This window comes from Juglans regia, chromosome 3, assembly GCF_001411555.2.
Source record: "Juglans regia cultivar Chandler chromosome 3, Walnut 2.0, whole genome shotgun sequence".
Taxonomy (NCBI): Eukaryota; Viridiplantae; Streptophyta; class Magnoliopsida; order Fagales; family Juglandaceae; genus Juglans; species Juglans regia.
In genome coordinates, this window is record NC_049903.1 from 14994322 (window position 1) to 15010163 (window position 15842).

A 15842-nucleotide genomic window follows, 5' to 3' on the forward strand; every position below is an offset into this window, starting at 1 on the left:
GAAGCCAAGTGACAAACGGCTTACTGCCACTCCTCTATTTTATGCCTTTTGAGCAGGATAATCTAAAGTGCAAAATACGACCGCAATCAAAACAAACCCTTGGTAGTTTCTCATAACACACTGGTACCTAGACACTTCTTCCATTCACCTTAACCGCATGCCCTCTTGCAATGAGTTTTGTGAGGTCCCTTTTAATTTTCACACATAAACTCTTCCCCCATGCTATTTCATCTTCATCAACATCCACATCTTCCACCTCCCCCGTTGAATTTCCAAGCCACTCTCCAATTTGTCGATTCATGCAAGCCAATGGAAAATTATGCATCTATCCCACAACAATGCATGATTGAAATCCATCTTGTGAGGTTGTGTAAACCCATCAAATGACTTAAGAACAAAGACATGATTGTCAAAAAACCAAGGGCAACCCCCTTCCACCCTTTGTTTGTTAGTATGAGTTTCGAAGATGATAATAAATATGTTCTGTCCCGCTTCTTGAAAATTTGCCGGCTTAGTCAGTTTCCACACCTTAGCCACTGTTGCATCAATTGTAGCTTTTGTTATCACACATTCCATATATACTTTTCCAATTAAACACCTTTCACCCATATGTTGAGCATTCTCACAAGCCTCCCCTCCGATATCAATTGGTATATCTTCCTCCTTTGTCAGGGACTATTATCTCCATTAGCCATCAATTTCTTCCATTTTGCAATGAAATAATACCAACTCCACTCTGAAAATTAGTAGGAACACACTCTTTCACCACCTCTGCGTCAGAGAGCAAGATAGGAGATTCAAAATTACAAGAGTACCTCTTATTTTAAAATAAAGTGTTATGAAAAGTATGGTATATTTATATTTTTTGAGCATTTAAAATGTGGCTACGAATATAAAAGTATTTTTGAAAAAAAGAAAGAGAAATACTTTGTGGGATCCAAAAAATGTTTCGAATAAGATTTTTTTTTTCAAATGATTAAGAAAATATTTTTTAATGATATTATGAATTTTTTATTTTTTTTTAAATATTTATAATGATTAAAAAAATACATAAAAAAAAAATTATACTGTTTAAAACGTTTTTTTACATTCCGAATTCGGTAGCGCAGTACTCAAAAAAAACTTGCTGCACAACAATCGCGGAAGCATCTCTTTTGATAAAAAAATAAAATAACGATCTGCGAAGAGTAGCTTCAAAAGACGGTGCCCGTCCGAGCGGGGTCCAACTATACGTGATTGCGAATATTTTTCGGTCCATTCTGTTGCATTTTCATCTTCGGTTCCTCTGTCTCGCGCTCTCTCCCTCTCAATTTGTAGAAGAGGAAGAAGACGGAGCATAGGAACATGTTGAAGTTTTTGAAGGGAGTAGTGGGTGGATCTAGCACGGGAATTAAAGATCTACCCTACAACATTGGCGACCCTTATCCCTCTGCTTGGGGCTCCTGGACACACTTCCGTGCCACCTCCAAGGTTCCACACCGCATCTCTCTCTCTCTCTCTCTCTCTCTCTCTCTCTCTCTCTCATGCCTACACATATGTGTGTGTTTATTTGTTTAATCAATTCCGTGGTTTTAGTGGCTTTAACGATCTGCTAGGGTCAGGTTTCGTTGATTTGTACCCCTGAAACGTAGTTTCGTTTATGGTGTTTGTTATGTGGTCCACAATTGGATTGAATTCCGCTGGATTTTGTTTCATAGAGTTGATTTTAGAATTCACTAGGAGCTACAGTTCAAAATCAATTCTTGGATCTTATAATTGAATTCTTCCACTTTTTGAAGATAACGTGGCTTAATTACTAAATTGTTTTGCATTTCGCTATGTAATATTGCAAAACTAGAGTTTTTTTGCACCAACTTTGAGATCTGAATTTCACATGAATTATTATGGAGCCGGTATGCACGTAAAAGATTTACAGAGTACTCATGTAAATTTACTATATTCACTTGAAATGATTGTAATAATTTTCTATCTATAGTATTTAGAAAATTAACATTTTAAACCCTAAGAAGTCAAAGTTCCTTTCTGTCTTTTTTGTTCATCATTTTCATCATTTAAGTTGAAGAACTTTCCAAACTGTGGCTTCATTTTCAGGATGATGGGTCTCCAGTGTCTATATTCTCTCTTTCTGGTAGTAATGCCCAAGACGGACATTTAGCTGCTGGTCGAAACGGTGTCAAGCGTCTCCGCACTGTAAGCATTTTATAGCTATGGTGTTAGATTTAATTGAGTGCTTATAAATTTTTATCCCTTACCAGTTTTACTTTTTGATTTGATTTTTCCTTTCTATACAATTTTTTAGGAACATTATGCAATGTAAATGATTTTGTTTTTCAATTTCTGATAGGTTATCTCCCATTCGGTTTTCATTGGTACTCAGGCAGCTAACCCTGCCATTTGTAGAAATCTTTTCATGGAATAGGTGCATTTGGAGGGTGTATGTGATATTCAACTTTATGCTTGTGTCTCAAAACTACATCGAAACAATATTCTGATTGCACCTTAGCAACCCTTTATATGATGTAAATTATGAATTCCATGACTATAGGCTAGATTTGCATTCTCCAAATCTGGATTCAGGGGTTGGGTACTCCTGTTTTCATTGGTTCACAGGTAGTTATTCCTGCCAGTTGTTGAGGTTTTTCATATGCAATTTGAGAGATTACATGTGATGGTAGACAACATAATTCAGATTAGGTGTTAGAGAAGATAGAGCAAAGGCTGGCTGGGTAGAAAATGTTGTATTTGTCTAAAGGGGGTCGGATTACCTTAATAAAGAGTACCCTCTCAAACCTTCCCACATATTTCTTATCATTATTTCCTCTCCCAGCTAGTATCGCCTTATGGATTAAGAAGCTCCAACGAGATTTTCTGTGGAGTGGACTTGGTGACAAGTTTAAGCTTCACTTAGTTGGTTGGGACAAGGTGTGCTCTCCAATGAGGGGTGGCGGGTTGGGGGTTCACAATTTGAGGGTCTTCAATAAGGCTCTCCTTGGGAAATGGCTGTGGAGATATAATTATGAGAGTGAAGCATTATGGAAGGTGGTGATTGATACTAAGGACGGGGGTATAAGGAGGGGCTGGTGCTCTAATGAAGTTAGGGGTATATGGAGTAGGGTTATGGAAGCATATCCGGAAAGGTTGGTGGTCTTTCTCTAGCTACACTAGGTTGTGTTTGGAGGATGGTAACCAAATCAGTTTTTGGCATGATGTTTGGGTTGGAGATATGACTCTTAAGAATGCCTATCCCTCTATTTTCATAATTTCATACGAACAAGATGCTTTGGTGGCGGACTTGAGGGAAATTACTAATGGCTCACAACAATGGAATGTCAGTTTCTTTAGGGAGGCACATGATTGGGAGGTGGGTGTCCTTGTTGAGTTCTTTAACTTGTTATACACCACTGGACTTGTTGATACAGTGGTGGATAAGTTGGTTTGGTCGCCATCCAGCAAAGGAAAATTTTCTGTACGCTCCTTCTATGAGGTTCTCACTACTCAAGCTAGTAATCACTTTCCTTGGAAGAGCATTTGGAGGAGTAAAGCACCTCTTAAGGCTGCTTTTTTTGTTTGAACTGCATTCTCAGGGAAGATTCTAACCGTTGACAATCTAAGGAAACGTGGTCTTATCATTGTTGACTGTGTTGTATGCGCAGAAATAGTGGTGAAACAGTGGAACATTTACTTCTACATTGTGAGCATGCAAGGGCCTCATGGAATTACTTTTTCAGCAAAGTAGTATTACCATGGGTTATGCCTGGGAGGGTGGTTGACCTACTAACTAGGTGGAGAGGGATCACGGGGATACCGCAGATTGAAACTATGTGGAAGATGGTTTCCATTTGTCTACTTTGGTACATTTGGAGTGAAAGGAATGACTGAAATTTTGAGGATCCAGAGCGCTCCTTGGAAGAGTTTAAGAGTTTTTTTTTGAAAGGCTTTATTTATGTGGGCCATTGTTATAGACTTTAATGGTCTCAACTTTCATGATTTTCTTGTAACCGTTTCTAGTTCCTAATTAGGTGTAATAACATGTATACTTCCTATGTACTTGGACTATGCCTATTTCTAGATCAATAAAATATGTTCTTACTTATATTAAAAAAAAGTAGACAACATATTTGAGAGCTCTCAGAGCTTCGTGGAAACAATATTTTAATTGCAATTAAGCCTCCCTATCTATGATATGAATTTTAAGTTCCTTGACTCGAGGTTAGAGTTGCACTCCTTTTTTTTTTAAAGTAAAATTTTATTAATATTAATAGGCCTAGCCAAGTACACTAGATGTGTATAAGAGAAAAAACCTTGCTAGAGTTGTACACTTTTTTGATAGGTAATCAAGAAGTTTTATTCATAAGAAAATAAGGCATAGCCGAAGTATACAGGAAGTATATTTTCTTTGACCTGTTTGGTTGTTTGAGATATTATTGAATCCTACAGAAATCCTTCGTGTATAAACCTTTAGTTCTACAATTTTTTTTTTTTTTGATAATTAATAAGAAGTTTTATTACCAAGAATAGGCATATCCCAAGTACACATGATATATACAAAGGAAATACCTACTACACTCTAGAAAGAAGGAAAACTAAAATAGAAACAGATTCAGTACATTATCATCATTCTTTACAAAGATCTTAGCCCACAAACTCAAAGTAGAAAAGAAAAAATTCCGAAGATCTTCAAAAGAATGCTCTTTGTCTTCAAAACATCTCCCATTCCTTTTCAGCCATAGACACCACATTAATCACAAAGGAATCATTCTCCATCTGGTAGCTACACATTTTCCTTGCCTCAAAACCACTCCAACATGCAAGATTATCCACAACTTCCTTAGGCATAACCTCATATAAACCTGTTCGACCAATAACCTCATTCCACAAAGACTTTGCCACCTCACAATGTAAAAAAAGATGATTTATAGATTCACCATCTTTCTTGCACATGAACACCAATCAGCTATACACAAACCATGTTTTCTAAGGTTATCCGTGGTCAATACCTTCCCTAGAGCAACCACCTAACTGAAGAATGCCACCTTAGTAGGAACCTTCACCCTCCAAATGCTTTTCCAGGGGAATACACAGCCAGAATGACAATTAAGCACCTTATAAAAAGAACTGATTGAAAACCTGAAATTTCTAGCATGGTCCCACAGTAGCCTATCCTCTCTTCCCTGCATCACTTTTAAATCATAAATTCTTCCCAAAAAATTTGAAACAACATTCACTTCCCAGTCATTTGCATCTCTAATAAAGTCAACATTCCATAGAATATTATTATCCGTACATTGAAGATAATTTGCTACAGCAACATTTTGATCCCTTGCAATCCTGTAAAGAGATGAAAAATCTGATTTAAGAGCTGATTCCCCACACCAAATGTCATGCCAAAAGAGAATCCTCTTCCCTTCCCCCACCTTAAATTTAATATGTTTAGAAAACTCCCCCAACCTTTCCTAATAAACTTCCACAAACTTCCACAAACTCACTCCATACGCTCCTCTAACTTTATTAGAACACCAATCCTCCCACCCACTCCTATATTTAACAGCAACAACATTCTTCCATAAAGCATCTCTCTCTTCATGATATCTTCAAAGCCATTTTCCAAGGAGTGCTTTATTAAACAACCTCAAATTTCTCATCCCAAATCCTCTACAAGAAACTAGTTGACAAACCTTGTTCCAACTAACCAAATGAACCTTATTGTCCTCTCCTATTCCTTCCCATAAGAAATTACAATAAATTTTCTCAATTCTTCTAGTAACCCTAGCTGACAAAGGGAAAAGTGAAAGAATACACAAGGCATTTACCAAATACATTGGGCGTATCCATGACAAGCACCTATTATAAAAGGAGAAAAGAATACACAAATCATGAAAAATTTGAAATAGAAAAACCAAAACGAGCACGCGCCCAATGATAGAGGGTTTTGAAAAAGAAATCTTGAAGGGTCACTTCCATCTTTTCCTTATCCCAATAGTCATGCACTATTTTTTTGATGATGAGGAACCTATAGACCGTGCACACATTATTCCTTTTACCCGGTCAAACCCCCAACCCACCTAATGAGCCCTCATCACACAAATCAGGTAAATTATCAAATTTTCATTAATGGAACGTGGCCCTTGGAAACTGTTGGCACCCAAGAGTTTGAACCTTAGAACTAGGGGAGAATACCCCCAAGAAAGCCCTTATTACTTGAGCCAACCCCTAGGGGTTAGTCATACATATTATTGGCTAAATATATGTATCCCTTTTACTACTTATCAAAAAAAATATGTATCCCTTTTACTATAATTAATTACTTGTAGTGACAAACTAACTAATATAATTGCTTAGCATGAAAAAATAATGGAATTGGTGCTGCTGTTGCAGTTATGTTTGTAAAAAGCCTCCCATGGACATCAATCTAAGGGTAATGCAATTGGTTTACCCCTCCTTGTGGTTGAGAGAACTCATGTCTTGTTGTGTCACTTAAAAAATTGAACCCAGCACAACACTCAGTGAACCATTTATTCTGTTAACGTTATTCATATCTTAGAAAATGTGAAAAGAAATTATTCAAAATCTTATAATTTGTTTGATTGCCATTTTTGGGATTTAACCAGTTATTCAATGATAGTATAGGCCTACCCATTTATAGACTTTTTGAGGTTTAAAACCCTCTAAACAAATTTACCTAGGCCATTTACTTTGAGGCATCTCTTTTTATATTGCCAACTGAAGTTGATTCTTCTCATCCTCACTTCTAGCATGGAAAGTGTTGCCAACATGCTGCTAACACCTATCAGAAAATACTTTTGCATTTTTTTAAAATATTCATTAGAAGCGTTTTTCCTCAAGAAGTCTTCGTGGAATGGGTAAGGCAATGGTGATCCTCCTATAAGATCCAAGGTACCCCTAGTTTCATTCTTGCAGGTAAATTGAAAGCTTTAAAAACAGATTGAAAGCTTTGTAATGCGCAGTCCTTTGGAGATATAGGTAACTGCAAGAAGTCACTATTGGAAGAGCTCCATGACCTAGAGAGGGCATAGGAGGGACGAGCCCTTTCATTGGAGGAAGTTGCTCGATGGACAGAACTAGTTTCAGAACTAGAGAGGGTTACCCTATTGGAAGAGATCTTTTGGCTACAAAAGTCTCGAGTGTTGTGGCTAAAAGAAGGAGACCATAGTACGAAATTTTTTCATAGAATGGAAAATTCCCATAGGAGAACCAATGCCATTGAAATGATGAATATTGGCAGAGTTGTTTCCATGGATAGCCCTGAGATCCAACAACATGTCTCTGGTTAGTTTGAGAAGTTGCTTACCGAGCCAATGGGGTGGAGGTTGAAGATTGATGGGCTAGCTTTTGAGTCCATTGAGTAGCAGAATGCTATTTGGCTGGAGAGGTCGTTTGAGGAGGTTGAGGTTCATGAAGTAGTGAGGAAGATGGTAAATGACAAAGCACTGGGACCAGATGGATTTTTTATGGGCTTCTTCCAATCTTGTTGGGAAGTGGTGAAGGAGGACTTAATGAAGGTATTTCATGAATTTCTTTTGGTTGGAAAATTTGAAAAAAGTCTCAATGCCACTTTTATTTCACTAATTCTCAAGAAGGTGGGGGCATCAGAGGTTCGGGATTACCGACCTATTAGCTTTGTGAACGGGGTGTATAAGATTATTTCTAAGGTTCTAGCAAATCGAATGGGAGGAGTGTTGGGGCGGATCATTACAAAACCTCAAAATGCCTTTGTACGGGGAAGACAGATTTTGGACTCAGTACTCATTGCTAACGAATGTCTAGATAGTAGATTAAATCTGGTAAGATAGGTCTCTTGTGTAAGTTGGACATGGAGAAAGCTTATGATCATGTCAATTGGGATTTTTTGCTGTATTTGCTTGGGAGATGTGGTTTTGGGGAGATGTGGTGTACATATATTAGGTGGTGCATATCGACGACACGGTTCTCAATTTTAGTGAATGGTTGCCCAGTTGGTTTTTTCAGCAGCTCCCGAGGTTTAAGGCAAGGAGATCCATTATCTCCACTTCTCTTTGTCACAGTGATGGAGGCGTGTAGTAGAATGATTTCAGCGCTGGTTAACAGGGGGTTCTTGGAGGGATTTTTGGTGGGTGATAGACATCGAGGTACTATTCACATCTCACATTTATTGTTTGCAAATGACACTCTTATTTTCTGCAGGGCAGACCTAAATCAGATTAAGGTACTAATGGCACTACTACTTTGCTTTGAGGTGGTACCGGGATTGAAAGTGAACTTATCCAAGTCAAAATTGGTTCCAGTTGGCAACGTTTGTAACATCCGGATGTTGGCTAATATCCTTGGTTGTTAGGTCTCCTCTCTCCCTATGAATTATCTTGGCCTTCCATTGGGGGCCGTCTCTAGGGCTAAATTTATTTGGGATGCAGTAGTTGAGAAGATAGAACGAAAATTGGCAGGTTGGAAGCGTTTGTATCTCTCGAAGGGTGGAAGGATTACTTTAATCAAAAGTACTCTCTCTAATTTACCTCCATATTACTTATCATTGTTTCCAATTCCTGCAAGTGTGGCAACATTTATTGAGAAACTGCAATGTGATTTCCTGTGGAGTGGCCTTGGGGATGAATTCAAATTCCCTCTGGTTAAGTGGGATAAGGTATGCTCTCCCATCTCTTCTGGCGGTTTGGGAATTAGAAATTTGAGGGTTTTCAATAGGGCCCTACTTGGGAAATGGTTATGGCGATATAATACAGAACATGAAACTTTTTGGAAGTTGGTAATCGACTATAAATATGGAGGATTGATTTTTTTTGGGGGGTGGTTGGGGATTTGGTGCTCTAGGGAGGTAAGTGGGGTCTATGGAGTGGGTATGTGGAAGCACATCAGACAAGGGTGTGAAGTGTTTGTCTGCCATACCAAAATTGTGATGGGAGATGACACAAGAATTAAATTTTGGCATGATATATGGTGTGGAGATAGTGCCCTCAAGCATTCATTCCCTACAATGTTCACACTCGCATGTGAGAAAGAAGCTTCAGTGGCGGACCTCATGGAGACAAACGGTGACTTATTTCAGTGGAATTTGAGTTTCATTTGGGTGGCCCAAGATTGGGAAGCAAGTAATTTTGTAAACTTCTTCCAACTCCTATATTCGATGAGACTGAGATTACAATGAGCTGATGCATTGTGGTGGTCACTTGCCAGAAAAGGAATATTTTCAGTTCGTTCATTCTATAAGGCCCTCACACAATCGCAGAATAATCATTTCCCATGGGGAAGAATTTGGAGAAATAAGACCCCTCCTAGGGCGGCATTTTTTGCATGGACAATATCTCTAGGAAAGATCTTGACGACGGATAATCTACGGAGATGCGGGGTGATAGTGGCGGAATGGTGCTGCATGTGCAACAAAGTGGTGAGACAGTGGATCATCTTCTTCTACACTGAGATCGTTAGAGCGTTATGGATCAATGTATCAGAAGGATAAAATTAGCATGGGTTATGCTTGCAACAGTGGTCGAACTTCTGGCATGTTGGTCGAGTATGGGCGGTGTTCCACAAATTTCAGCTGTGTGGGAGATGATTCCTATATGTATTCTTTGGTGAATTTGGCAGAAGCACAATGACCGGGCCTTCGAAGATAGAGAGAGATCATTGGAGGAGATTAGATCATTGTTTGTTAGTACTTTGTTTCTTTGGGCCAAAGCTGTAGATTTTAACAACCTAGACTTTCATGATTTTCTTATTTCTCTCTCTCCCTCTTAAATAGGTGTTAACTCTTATATACCCTCTGTGTACCTGGGCTAAGCTTATTCTTATTAATAAAATATAATCGTTTACCTATAAAAGAAAAAAATCTATGGAAGTTGATTTTTATTCTGTACCTTCAAGCATATAAATCAGACTTTGCTCTTTTTCCAGGTCAGACATCCCAATATTTTATCATTTCTTCACAGTACTGAGACTGAAACTTTTGATAGTTCTACTACAAAGGTTACCATCTATATTGTCACAGAGCCTGTTATGCCGCTGTCTGAAAAGATCAAGGAACTAGGTTTAGAAGGTACACAGAGGTACGGACAATCTACTCAGCTGGATTTATATAAGCTATTGCCATGTCTACCACTCCAAACAGGATCATCTATTTTTATTTCTTTTCTGCATAGAGAAATGCTTGAGGCACGTGCATTACATGATTGCACATGGATAGTTTCAGGTCTTTTTTTTTTTTGTAAGAAACATAATTCATTCATATGAAATGAAACAAATACAAATGAGTTCAGTTAAAATACATCATCCAAGATCAATTGCAATGCAGCATCCAATAGCATCCTAGACAATAATAAAATCTGGACATTGATGCAACCATTGGACTGTATCTTCCACTAGCCTAGCATGACGAGCAAGCAAGTGGGCAGCCTCATTACCCTGACAACCAACATGAAGAACCTCATAGTCCTGAAATCTTCTGAGTAGGAGCTGAATTTCCATAATTAATGGACCCTGCTTAGTGAGATTAGGTTCTCTGGATTTCATAGCTTCGATAATAGATAAAGAGTCGCCTTCCAATATCAAACTAGATATACCAAAATGATGAATCATCTGTAAACCCCAAAGAGCTGCCAATGCTTCAATATCATCCACTTCAAACACACCCACTTCCTTTCTACTCACAGCCAACAGACTCCACCCTTATTATTCCGTAGAATAACCCCAATTCCAGTGGTTGAAGAATGTCGAAATAAAGCCCCATCAAAATTGAATCTAACCTTACCCAATGGTGGAGGCTTCCAAGAGAGAACTCTCTCCTTATTAAAAATGGACTGGTTTGGTCTAATGGTAATGAAACTTTCCACATACCCAAGGCAATTATCAACAATCTCTTGAAGAACATAATCTGACTTTTCAAAGATGCTAAGATTCCTATATTTCCAAATACCCCAAGAAATAGTGAGTACAAGAGGAACAATAGGGACATTAGCCTCCATTACAGTCCATAACAAGTCCTGAAACTCCATTTCAGCATGCAAAAACTGAAAAACCAAGGGGCATCTAGTTTCCCATAACTGCGAGTAGACAAACACCACCAGAAAACATGATTTCAACTCTCCACATCCTGCTTGCATCGATCACAGATTGCATTGGGTAGAATGTGCTTTCTCATCAAATTCAACTTAGTGGGCAAACAATTAGTACAAGCTCGCCAAGCAAAATTCTTCACTTTGTTTGGTAACTCCAGGTTCCACAATCTCCTCCATAACTCAAGGTTATTTTGTGCACCAGAACTCTCAATTCTACCTTCTTTATCCAACAAATTCATGGCAGAGTGATAGCCTGACTTCACGGTATACACACCACTTCTATTCTTATCCGAAACAAGCTGATCATTAGATCTTAAAATCAAAGGAATCTGAATTATCTGGTCTGCCACATATGTGGGAAAAACAGAACGGATTAATCCCTCCTTCCAGGTACAAGAAGCACTATCAATCAACTCACTAACATTGGAATCCATCTGTAAAAATTGATCGGCAGCAAGAAAATAAGGTAACAAATTTACTGAAACCCAATTATCTTGCCAAATATTAATTGAATCCCCTCTACCAACCTGCCATGTGCAATCTTGATTGAGAATTTTCTTTGCAGTATAAAGACTCCTCCAAACATATGAAGGATTATTAACCAATGTTGATTTCAAAAAAGTTGGGTGAGGGAAATACTTCACCTTAAAAACTTTGAACAATAAAAACTGAGAATCATGCATAAGTCTCCACCTTTGTTTAGCAAGTAAAGATAAATTGAATATTTCCAAGTTTTTAAAACCCATACCTCCATGAAACTGTTGCATTTGGGTAGTGAGGTATTATGAGGTATTCTGTGAATAGTAGTGAAAAAGTAATGATAGAATATTGAATAGAAGTGAATAGTAGTGAAAAGTAATAATAAAATAATGAATAGTAGTGAGGTACTCTCAGAATACCTTAATACCCAAACTAGTAGTTTCACATAATTTATTCCATCCCACCCAATGCATCTTATGTTCTCTGTCACATTGTCCCCACCAAAATCTAGCAAACATATTTTCCAATCCCATACAAAAGGACTTAGGTAACTGAAAACAACTCATAGTATAAGTAGGTAGAGCTTGAACCACTGCCTTTATTAAAATTTCCCTCCTAGCTTGTGAAAGTAGCTTTTCTTTCCATCCTTGCCCTTTTTTTCTAAGCCCTTGTCTTCAACTCCCTAAAAGTAGCATTTCTGGACTGACCTATAAATGATGGGAGCCCCAAATAACGATCATGATGCTGGACAAATTGTACATTCGAAATTTCCTTAATTGCATTGACTTCATTGATCCCGACATTGTTACTAATCAACAATTCTGTTTTATCTAAATTCAGTTGTTGCCCTGAAGCATGTTCATACTATAGTAAAATCTGCCGAAGACACTCATTTTCAGGCTTAGTAGCTTGGCAAAACAATAGACTATCATATACAAAAAACAAGTGTCTGATTGTTAAGAGCACCATTGCACACCTTCACACCTTTAATTAATCTTCTACTTTCAGCATCTTTAATAAGACAAGATAATCCCTCAGCACATAACACAACCAAATAGGGAGATAAACGATCACCTTACCTCAAACCCCTAGATGCTCCAAAAGATGAAGTAGGCAAACCATTAAGGAGAACTTTATAAGAAACTGAACTTATACAAGGTAATTTCAAATCCACCCATTTTTTTACCAAAGCCTAATTTAAGCATGACCTTTTCAAGAAAACACCATTCTACCTTATCATAGGCCTTGCTCATATCAAGCTTCAAAGACATCCCACCCCTCCTATCCCTCCTCCGCTTATGAATATAATGGACAGTCTCAAAAGAAACTAAAACATTATCAGTAATAAGCCTCGCCAAAACAAAAGTACATTGGCTATCAATAATCACTTGTGACAAAATAAGTTTTAGCCTATTAGCAAGAACCGTAACAAGGATCTTATAGACCACATTACACAAACTAGTAGGTCTATAATCAGTAACCTTCTCAGGTTTTTTCTTTTTGGGAATTAGAACAAGTTAAGTTTCATTTAACTCATGAGGAACCTTACCTTGGTGAAGGCAAGACTGCACTGCCTTAACTACCAAATCCCCCACAATATGCCAATATTTCTGAAAGAACACAGGAGGCATCCCATCCTGACCCGGTGCCTTCATAGGTCATTTGGAAAAAAGCTTGCTGCACCTCATCTTGGGAAAATGGCTTCATAAAATCATTATTCATAGTTGCTGAAACTTTAGTCTGTAAAGTGTCAAGTACTAAATTCATACCTGTGGGTTAGAAGTGGTAAACAGTCCTGAAAAATATGACCCGATAACTTCTTCCATATCTAATCCCTTAGTCCACACACTGTGGAATCATCCTTGAGCTGAATTATGGTATTTCGAACCCTCCTTTGTGAAGCCTTGTAATGAAAGAACTTAGAATTCTGATCCCCCAATCCCACGAATGTAACCATAAAGCTCTAGAATGTTGTTTCCACATTAACTCCTCTCTTTCTAATAACAGATTGATGTCATGTCTTATGGATTTCACAGCAGACAAAGAACATGGTAAAGAAGGACAGCCATTAAGCGGTTCAGCTTTCTCCTTTTAACTTTCAATCGAGTCTAAATATTACCAAAATGAGAATCCGTCCATTCAGCTAAGTTACCATGACAATTAGACATACCAGCTGCCAATTTCATAACATTATTAGATTCCCCCCCTTCCCCCTTTTTAGACCAGGAATTAGAAATCACTTCAGCACAACCCTTCAGCCGCTACCCACATTGCTTCAAATCTAAAAGGTTTCTTACTCCTTCTTGGAATACTAACAAAACCAGCAGTGTTGAGGATTAAGCAATTGTGATCAGAATAAGATGTAGGTAAATTACTAAATTACTAACCTTGGGAGATGGAAACAATGTCATCCAATCTATAGTTGCAAAAAACCTGTCAAGCCTTTCCTGGATATGAGCTTCCCCTACCCGCATGTTAGACCATGTAATATCAGAACCTTCCATTGAAAACATCTGAAATTGACAGTAATCTATCACATCCCTAAACTCTTGCATCTGTCCATCCAATCTAACTTGACCTCCCTTCTTCTCCTTATCAAAAACTATCTCATTATAATCCCCAAAACACAACGAAGGACAAGCAGAAAATTTAGATAAATGCTTCAGCAACTGACATTCCTCTTTGCGACGCCCTGTCTCTGGATGGCCATAAACCCCAGTGAACCGCCATGTGCATACCTTATCAGCATCATGAATCCAAGCATCAACATGATGATTTGAATAAGAACTAATTTCTAAATTGATTTCCTTTCTCCAAAACATAACTAGGCCACCACTTCGCCCCTCAGAATCAACAGCAAGACACCCGTAAACCCCAAAGAAAATTTCAAATTGAACATACATCGGGCTAAACATTTGGTTTCCATCACAAAAACCACGTCGGGAGCTTCACTTCGGACTAGATCCCGAAGAAACGAAAACCCCGTGGCCAAGCCCATGGGAGTTCCAACTCATAATTTTCATGGTTCTTGGTGGGGCTGAAACTCAGCCTCCGCTGATAACACTTCCACATCCACCAAAGCATCATCATCAGATTGTTTAACCCTCTTGAAATTGAACAAAGAAGAGGAAGCAGCAGGAGAACTAACCTCAGATTATGTAACTCACATTCGCATATGGGGGCATCAATGCATCGTGATTTCCTTCAAACGTGTAGGGATGACTTGTTTATATTGTAGCTTGCCTGCTATTCTTCTTTTCTTCTATCAATTCAATGTAATTGGTCCAACTCTATCATCGTTTTGTTGATTTATATTTGGGCAGCAGATGCCCAAAGTCTTTTGGTCTCTATATATGATGTCATATGCAAAAAGTAGGATTAGGACAGCTGTTTGAAGCATCATTATCAACTGGTTTGTGGATTTTATTCATCTTGACTTGTTATAATCTGAGTTGGTTACAGGGATGAATATTATGCGTGGGGATTGCACCAGATAGCCAAAGCTGTTAGCTTCTTAAATAATGACTGTAAGCTTGTACGTATCCTAGGATTTGGATTTATATCTCTCTCCCTCACTCACTCTCTCTCTCTTCTCTCTCTCTCTCTCTCTCTCTCTCTCTCTCTCTCTCTCTCTCTCTCTCTCTCTCTCTCTCTCTAGTTATAAACTTCAATTTACTTTTTGAGTCGCTTTTACTACAGGTTCACGGTAATGTAAGTTTGGCAAGTGTTGTTGTCACGCAAACTTTGGATTGGAAGTTGCATGCCTTCGATGTATTGTCTGAGTTTGATGTGAATAATGAAGCATCCACAGTACCAATGCTGGTAATCTTTGTGTTTGGATTTGACCTCTGAGTTTTAATTTCTCCATGACTTAAATGGTTTGTATCATACTATTTCTGTGAACTCAAAACTTCTGCATTTTTCATTCCTGGAACTTAATGTGCTTAGCCTGTTTTGCCACTTATTTTAGTTTACACAAAACCAGCTGCTGTCACTTTTCTGCACTTACTCAGTTTTCAGTCAGGACTTGTCAAACAACATTGGCCAAGTGAAGAAAGCCACTTTTTCTGAAAACATAGCCTGCAAAATATTATTGCGAGGAAATTGACCCCATTCCCCTCTTCAAGACTCGATGAGTACGTTTTAACCTCAAAATCTGGTTCCTAAATGATTTTTACTTCAATTAATGAACTTGGATTTCAGCCTAACCAACCTTAACGAACTTCTCTAAAGTATCCTTATTTGAATCCCTACCTTCAGCAGTGCATCACCAATCTCACCCAACCCACAACTTTGAAAGTA

The 15842-nt window shown here is 38.2% G+C and overlaps 1 protein-coding gene across 1 annotated transcript in view; it reads left to right on the forward strand.

Annotated features, from left to right (window-relative positions):
- The first annotated feature begins 1123 nt into the window (after positions 1-1123).
- The window catches only part of LOC108981444 (probable inactive serine/threonine-protein kinase scy1), a 28993-nt gene continuing 14274 nt past the window's right edge, over positions 1124-15842 (forward strand). Inside the window, exons 1-5 of the mRNA XM_018952621.2 lie at positions 1124-1470; positions 2092-2190; positions 9901-10052; positions 15003-15075; positions 15240-15362. Coding sequence (XP_018808166.1) covers positions 1345-1470; positions 2092-2190; positions 9901-10052; positions 15003-15075; positions 15240-15362 — 573 coding nt within the window. The 5' untranslated portion in view covers positions 1124-1344. The remainder of the gene's footprint in view (positions 1471-2091; positions 2191-9900; positions 10053-15002; positions 15076-15239; positions 15363-15842) is intronic.